The sequence below is a fragment of the Adiantum capillus-veneris genome, unplaced genomic scaffold (genome assembly GCF_014529385.1).
Source record: "Adiantum capillus-veneris isolate H3 unplaced genomic scaffold, ASM1452938v2 Hic_scaffold_552, whole genome shotgun sequence".
Taxonomy (NCBI): domain Eukaryota; kingdom Viridiplantae; phylum Streptophyta; class Polypodiopsida; order Polypodiales; family Pteridaceae; genus Adiantum; species Adiantum capillus-veneris.
In genome coordinates, this window is record NW_028221608.1 from 40841 (window position 1) to 49426 (window position 8586).

At 42.2% G+C, this 8586-nt stretch overlaps 1 protein-coding gene across 1 annotated transcript; it reads left to right on the forward strand.

The window, feature by feature from the left end:
• Nucleotides 1-7397: 7397 nt before the first annotated feature.
• LOC147416731 (protein ASPARTIC PROTEASE IN GUARD CELL 2-like) lies at nucleotides 7398-7967 on the forward strand. The gene has a single exon (XM_086508114.1). It carries the CDS (start codon nucleotides 7398-7400, stop codon nucleotides 7965-7967), a length of 570 nt encoding a protein of 189 aa, XP_086364240.1.
• Nucleotides 7968-8586: the final 619 nt, after the last annotated feature.

Sequence of the window (8586 nt, forward strand, 5' to 3'; positions counted from 1 at the left end):
TTCTATCGTCTTGTCATCAAGGTTAAGTACACTTTGAATGTTCTAGGTCATGACTTCACTACTGCTTTCCATTATTTTTACATCATGACTTTACTAATACCTTTCTTGATGATGTGATAGATTACCTCCCATTACTGACAAAGTTTATACGTACTTGGAAGTCTGGTGTCGAGCTTGGTGCTATGCTTATTATCATCAAATTGCACCCTTCCAATCGGTATCGTGCCTCAATATTTCATGGCACTATGGTTCTTATCGTCTCCTCAACAGCATCCATCTAGCATCTTCAAAAGGAGAATTCGTAAACTTAATAAGATACCATCGGATAGTCTTACCGCCTCTTAATACCTTGTCTTCATGTCCAAGAATGGACTCGGGCTGCAGCACCTCTTCTTGGTTCTCGATCTCTCGTGGGTCTTCAATAGTTGGTTCTTGAGGTGGCTCTCCTTTGTAAGGCTTTAGTAGGCTCACATGGAAAGCATTGTGTATGATCCAATGTCTAGGAAACTTGAGTTGATAGGCCATCTCATTGATTGACCGAAGAATCTGGAAGGGACCATGATACCTTTTTGCTAGCTTAGCATAGTACTTTTGGTGTCCCGTAGGATTCTTGCCCATGGTGTGCCTTGATCGAGCCTTGGGAAATTTAAGCAATACCCTATCATTTTCCTTAAAGTCTTGGGCTCTTCTGTGCTTATCAGGTAGCAGCCTTTTGCCTTTGCTATGAGATAGAGATAGCGTCCTTAATCTTTTGCAAAGATTCTTGTAGGTCTCGGCTATACTCATATACAACGAAGATCTTCCCGTGTACTTTAAGTAGCAGGGGACTTTTTTATCTTCCCTCAATTACCTCAAAAGGTGCTTTTCCCATGGAAGTATGTACAGTGTTATTGTAGGCATACTCCACTAAGGGTAAGTACCTCTCCCATTGGGACCTTTGATCTACTTCTGCTACATAGGCTTTTAATAGATCAAGAATTGTTAGGTTAGCTATTTCACTTTGGCCATTCGTTTGCGCGTGATAGGTCAAAGAGAAGTTTAGCCTTGTCCCTAAATTCTTAAAGAGACCCGTCTAAAAATTACTGGTTATTCTAGGATCTCTATCCGACACTATAAACATCGCCAAGCCATGGTACTTGAAGATTTGTGATATGAAGAGGGTTGCCATTTGATGGTCTTTGATAGTCTTTTTGATAGGTATAAAATGAGCTTGTTTGCTAAACCTGTCTACTATCGTCCATATTCTCGTATTCCCATGGATAGACTTAGGCAATCCAAAGATAAAATCCATGGCTATACTCTCCCAATGGTGAATTAAGGATTGGCAAAGGTTGAAGCAATCCGAGTTGTTTCCCTCTATCAAACTTCATCTTTTCGCATACCACCCATTTAGAAACATACTCTTGTTTGTCTGCTTTTATGGTACACCAGTAGAAATATGTTTCAATTTGTAAGGACATGGGTCCTATGGGAAAATCCATAAATAAGTATGGGACACGGTAGTCCAAGGGGGGGGGTAATGTAAGGACATGGGTCCTTTGGGCAAGGCCACCGGTATGGCCAGACAGTGTGTACGCTAGGGGGAGGCTATAAGATAGCACGCTTGGGTGGATACTAGCACATGCATTACCACCGCCCTTTCACTGGTCTCCGAGCTATTTTTGGGAGGAGACTAAAAGTGTCTTGCATGTGCCTGCGATGCTTTGCTTCTCTCCCACGTTCCGCAAATAGCGACGTCTTTGCTGTGTAGGAAAAAGAAGGCAGACATAGTTTTCTGTGTGAGCAGCGCGTGGACACAAAGCGACAGTCCCACCTACCCCTCCACAACGCAAAGCACACGACCAAGGCGGGCAACCAAGGCAAACTCGATCGGCAACTCGACGACATCGAGGCTCTGAAGGCTTTTGTTGGTTCCATTGGTTGCACGCGTAGGAAGGCTCACTTAACCCTTGCATGAAGGAGGGTTGAACCCACCCCATGAGGGTAAGAGGCCAACACTTTACAATCAAGCTATTGGCCCTTGTTGGAAAGATAGTCTACTTGTGTTGAAAGGAAAACTAGTAGGAAAGGCAAAGCTTCAAACTTCAAGGAAGTAGCTTCACCCTTTCTTTTCACTTCTTGGAGGAAGGCAAGTTTTCCTCCAAAAATTCTTTTTTCCTCAAGGAGGTAGCTTCAAAGTGAAGAAAAGCCTTCACAAAAACGACGAGTTTTTGTGAAGAATCATCAAAGGTGTTCTTACAACGAACGACAAGTGAAGCGCTCAAATTCTTGCAACGCGAGGTTCGCATGTAACGCAAATTGTGGAGCATACAAAACACAAAGACTTCAATTTCTCAAGGTACATGTTTTTTTCCTCTCTTTGCATTAGTGTGTGTTTACCATGGCCAGTGAAGATATCCCACCTACACACACGTTTTATTTTGAGCATGTAGATCAAAATCAGGGCACCACGAGTGCTGCTGACACTAATATGCATGATGATGATGATCTAGGAGATCTTGGGCTTGTAGATATGGCTTCTTTCAAGACTCTGGAACATCGGCAAAGCGTACTTAAAAGTGTTACCGATCTTACGGAGTTACTTGTGAAATTTATGAATTCACACACAACTCAAGGAGCCACAAGTGGCACGGTTCAAGGGAACCAAGCTCGCATTCACACACAACTCAAGGAGCCACAAGTGGAACGGGTCAAGGGAACCAAGCTCGCACGACTCAAGGAGTTCAGGAGACAAGTGTTGCAGAAGATGCAGAAGGTAGCAATGCATTACTTAAGAATATCACCATTCCTGAGTTTCACGGGGAAGAGCGTGATCGCAACAAGGATGCGCTCAATACATTCTTACAAAAATGGAGTGATATTCATAGATTGAGACACACCCCGGATATATAGACAGCTGTGGAAACAAGTCTATCTCTTAAAGACAAGGCCTATAAGTGGTGGATGACATTTTCAATAGATACTCGTCCTTCGTCTTGGGCTATGTTTCAAGCTTCTTTCTCCAAAGAGTTTTTGGACTCCAATGAAGAAGATAAGAATTGGTTAGCATGGGATGCATGCCACATGTCTGGCCTCTCTCTCACACAGTACCTTTTGAAGTATCGAGAAATCATATTAAAACTAGAAGGTCTAGATGAATTCCAAAAGATACGGGGTTTTAATAGGGGTCTTAACAAAGACTATCGTCTTTATGTCAAGACCTAGGAACATCCAAAAAATTTGGAAGAAGCCATCAGTCATGGGCAAAGATATTATGATGACCAAGAGAGAAAAGGAAATTTTCTTTACTCTAAGAATACTTTTGCTAAGAGCAATGTGGCTAAGAGCCAATGGCAAGGTAGATCTCCCACACGTTCCAAGAGGAATAAGAGACAATCTACCTCTCCACGCCCACAATAGGCTAAGAAGCCTAAGCACTCATGAGATACTCCACGTGGGTCTCTCAGTACTGCTGATTTTGAGCGTGCAAAGAAACACAATCTATGTTTTAGATGTCTTTCGGACCAACATAACAAGAAATATTGTCCTCTTTTGCAAGGCAAAGAAACGGCCATGCACACGGTGCAACGACTCACATTAGATTCATCTCCTAAATATTGTGTTGTAGAGATTATTCATATGGAAGAAAAGCACAAGTGTTGTGTTCCTGCTTCAATGTGACAACCCACCTTTGGCCCCCATGATTTGATTCGCATGCATGGCACTATTAACGGACCACGTGTTTGTATTTTAGTGGATGATGGTGCAACTCATAACTTCTTGAACTATAAGCTAGTCAAGAAATTGAAGCTTACACAGACTCACTACTCTCACAAGTATGTGGTGGAGAAGATGTCTAGGAATGATAAAGAAGTATGGGACACAGTTGTTCAAGGGGTTGAGCTTATTGTTCAAGATCATACAATGACCCTTGATCTTTTTGTGTTGCTGCTTGTCTCCAAGTCTTGTGAATTCTCAAGAGCAAAATGCTATGAATTCTAGTAATGGTATGCAAAGTGCAATGAATTGTAATGGTATGCAAAGTGCAATGAATTGTAATGGTATGCAAAGTGCAATGAATTCGACTAATAAACAAAGTGTTAAAAAATCTAACGAGCAAAGTGCTCTCAATTTGAATTCTATAGAGCAACGTGCAACTGTTGTAAAACAAACATTACAGGAGTGACAAGATTCTCCATCCCAGCATAACTCTAGTTTACTTTCTCCTTTTGCAAGGTAAAATCTAACTCACTTACTCACGGAGTATAGTGATGTGTTCTAAAGTGATTTACCATCGGGTTTACCCCCTACACGTGATGTGCAGCATGGCATAGATGTCTTGTCAGGCACTAAACCGGTGAGTAAACCACCTTATCGTATGAGTGCTAAAGAAGCCAAGGAGGTTGAGAGTCAGTTGGCTGATTACCTCGCCCGTGGTTTCATTAGACCTAGCACTTCGCCTTGGGAATCACCAATTCTATTGGTAAAAAAGAAAGATGGTACTCTCGGGGGGGTCACCTCAAGAAAATGTAACCTATCACGTGAGTTCAACAGAAGGGTATTTAAAGTTCCTAAAACTTACAGAAATATATATACATAAGGATACTATATTTTCAAATCTGGAAAAAATTTACAGATATTAAAAGAAAAGGGTTCATTATATTCCTTTAAAAATTCACAGATTAGGGGTTTTACAAACATGTCTTGAACGCACGTGATATGGTAGTTTTACACATAGTGAACTCCCCGAGATGGTACTATGCGCATGTGCATAGATTATCGTGGATTAAACGCCATAACCATCAAGAAGAGTAGATGAGTTGTTTGATAAACTCCATGGGGCAAGATACTATACAAAGATAGATCTTCATTCACGATACCACCAGGTACGTATCCTACTGCAAGATATCTCCAAAACTGCCTTTAGAACACGATTCGGGCATTTTGAATTCTTGGTTGTGCCTTTTGGTCTAACCAATGCTCCAGCTACATTTATGACACTCATGGATAGTGTGTTACGTCCCTATCTTGGAAAATTTGTTGTGGTTTTCCTTGATGACATTCTCATTTACAGTAAGACTGAAGATGAACACATAAAACACTTACGATTAGTGTTTGAACAACTACGAGCTCACGGGTTGTATGCTAAGCAAAGCAAGTGCGATTTCTTTAAAACAAAGATACATTACCTCGGTCATGTGATCTCTTGTTCTGGCATCAAGATGGACACTGACAAGGTCCCTACCATTCTTCGATTGGCCACATCCCAACACGATTGAGGAGCTTCAAATATTTTTAGGCATGGCTGGATTTTATTGACAGTATATCCGTGACTATGCCAAAATCACTGTAACTATGACGGATCAACTTAAAGCAAAAGGTAAGACCTTCTCTTGGGAAGAAGCCCAAAAACATAGTGTTGGACAGCTCAAGGTAGCTATAGCCACTGCTCCCTTTTTGGTCCTCTGGACACTTGCCACACCCCCCTCCCTTGGGTCAAAGGTCACCGACACCTCATTTCCTACCCAAAAAAGGCAAAATATGGACCAATTGAAAGGAGACTACAAAGAGAGCCTTGTCGGCTGAGAAGAGAGAGAAAATATTTAGAGATAAAAGATAAGAAAGTCCCCCATTATTATAGCTACAGTTCTCTGCAACACCTGCAAACTTTCCAGAGAGCTCATTTTTGAGCAAGAGAGAGTACACCCCCAGTTTCAAGTGGTCATAACTCTCTCATCTTTCATCTATTTTTAGCATGTGGATACTCTATGGACATCTCCATGAGACGAGCTACATCATGATGTCCTTGGTTTCTCCTAATTCCAAGTGTGTTTCATGCTAGAAGGGATCTTCAAAAATCTTTACAGGTGCTTATCACGGATGGTTTCGGCAGTGCAATAGTTCTTTCTTCCGACGGTGTGACTCGTGCAAGGCTATAGAGGCACTCGTTTTCCTTGTCCTTTGCACGTTAACAACGTCCTCAAAAATCAACATACATTAGGGCTCCATGGGAATTTGTTCCCTTTAGGAAGATTGCCGTGTATTTTGTCATGTTTAAGGGGTTTTGAGTGGTGCTACTCCCCATGGTCCCTTGCTGTTGGAAACCTCCAAGTTGTTGGTTAGCCATCCATTGATATGATCCTTCGTAAGAGGTGTCATTATCACTTCCCTCTTTTATGACTGGTGCTAGTAGATCTATCCTTGCTTGGTTTACACTCTCTTCTGTCGCCACTAAGATATCTTGATCTCCTACCAATCTTTGATCTCTTTAAGACACCTATCATATCTCAAATTCATCGAATCTTTCACACACACAAGTATCAACCCAAAACTCTTACCTTAGAGCCCCTGCTTGTCCTGTTTTTTGGGCCTGTTTGTCCTGTCATAAATACAATCATGCTCCTTCAATTCCTCTTGGAGGCCATTTCATGGAAGCTGCTTAAGAACGTCCATAGATAAGCCCACATAACTTTTTGAAGAGAGAAAAACCTAATTGGAGCCCTCACACACTCGAATACAAGGTGGGAGATGTGCATGACTGTGCTAGCACATCATAGAATAACCCTTTGTATGCCTTTGCCAGGAGGCTTCAAGTGCTGATATTTTTCCCTATAAACACCTCCTTTGATTGAACAACCATGTCCACCATTAATGATGTGGCATTTTGATCTTGTTTTTCTAATTATGGATTAATTTTCTCATTTGATGACCATTTTTAGTCGAAAAAAATGCATTTTCTTGCTCAAAAAGGCCCAAAAAGCTGAAAAAATTTCTTGAATTATTTTTGAAAACATTCCATTGGGCTCATTTTACATGATGAACGTCTACGTTACACTTGTCAAGCACTTTGGATACGCCTTTTATGACCATGCATGAATTACTATTTTTGGACGAGATCATCCGCATCAGACTTTCCACACAAAACGAGTGTGTCATCTCGATGCACTTGATATATGTGTGCTTCTAAGCCAACTTTAGACATGTTTTATTATGGGAAAACGGGTCATAATGTCTAGGGCATAAAAAGTAAGGTGAACATTTTAATTTCACAGTGTGAACGTGCGAAAGGTGGCCTCACACACAATCGGACCATTGAAACCATCTGGTGAGCACGCTCACCGTGATGAGTGGGCGCTGTCATTGATTAAAAACAAAGATGTGCCAACCCCCCCCCCGGGGAGTAATGCCTCCTTGGCTTGCCACTTGCCCTACTGACGACTTATCTTGGCCTGACACCTGCAGCCTTGGCTGCCTTCTATGACACGTCCTCCTGGCCTTCCCCACCATCTTCCACCCACTTTCTTTTGCTATCTCATTGTGAAGATTTGGCTTCATGAAGCACATCCCAATTGCGGAGGACAAATTAGAGACTCCAGTTTAAATACAATACATGGAACAGGTAATTGACCTAATAAAAGATGGCTAGTTATTATTGCTTAACGCTGCTGCTTGGAATGGTGATCTTGTCCGGATCAGATGTTGGTGTGGGTAGAGCGCGAGCAACTGATCAGACGAATACAAGATCACGGATGGACGACAACGTCGAATACCCCTCAATAATCATTCAACACAGCCTCTCCCTTTACAGTTTGGGGATGCAGACCGCGCCTGCGTTTGCTTCAGTGAAACGGGAGATGAGTGGTGGTAGAAGGCGGGTGTTACAAGAGGAAGCTGCAATGGCGCCCCTCGTTTTCGGATATAACGTAGTTGCAGAAGGCGAGAGCTACTATGTCCGGATTTTTGTGGGCGCCCGTCCCTTCTACATGCTGCTAGACACTGGTAGCGTGCTGACGTGGATTCAAAGTCAGCCCTGCAAAAAGTGCTTTCAGCAGCTGGACCAGCCGATCTTTGATCCCAAGCTCTCTACAACTCTCACCTACGTCAGTGGCCGCTCCCGCCTCTGCGCTCGCCTAGACCACCAGGCTATTTGCGTCCACGAGGTTTTCAACACTAAATGCAAGTACTTTTACTATGACGGATCAACTTAAAGCAAAAGGTAAGACCTTCTCTTGGGAAGAAGCCCAAAAACGTAGTGTTGAACAGCTCAAGGTAGCTATAGCCACTTCTCCCATCCTAGCAATCATTGACCCACTTAAGCCGTTTGTAGTAGAGACTAATGCTAGTGATAAAGCAATTGGCGCGGTACTTCTCCATGAGGAAAGACCTATAGCCTTTGAAAGTAGAAAGTTAGATAGAGCTCATCATAATTATTATGTCTATGAGAGAGAGATCTATGCCATAATTCACGCTTTACGAAAGTGGCGACACTATTTATATGGTGCCGAGTTTGAAGTAGTTTTTGACCATGAGAGTATCAAATGGTTTACTACTCAAACAGACCTAAAGGGCCGTAAAGCTAGATGGGCAGAAATCCTTCAAGATTATAATTGTAAGCTACGATATCACAAGGGTCGATATAATGTAGTAGCGGATGCCTCGGATTAATTCACTTGCTTTTACAAAACTAAAGAGTGGATTTTTAGAGTCATTAGGTGGCAAGTGTGCACAGGATCAATCATATATGCTAAAGTGTGGAGTGCAGTTTTAAAAAGGGATCCCTCACACTCACATGTCTCTCTGAACAGCCAGATCAACATGTCTCTCACG

Excerpts from the sequence above, each read along its gene's own strand:
- LOC147416731 (XM_086508114.1), top strand. The coding sequence starts at position 7,398 with ATGGCTAGTTATTATTGCTTAACGCTGCTGCTTGGAATGGTGATCTTG.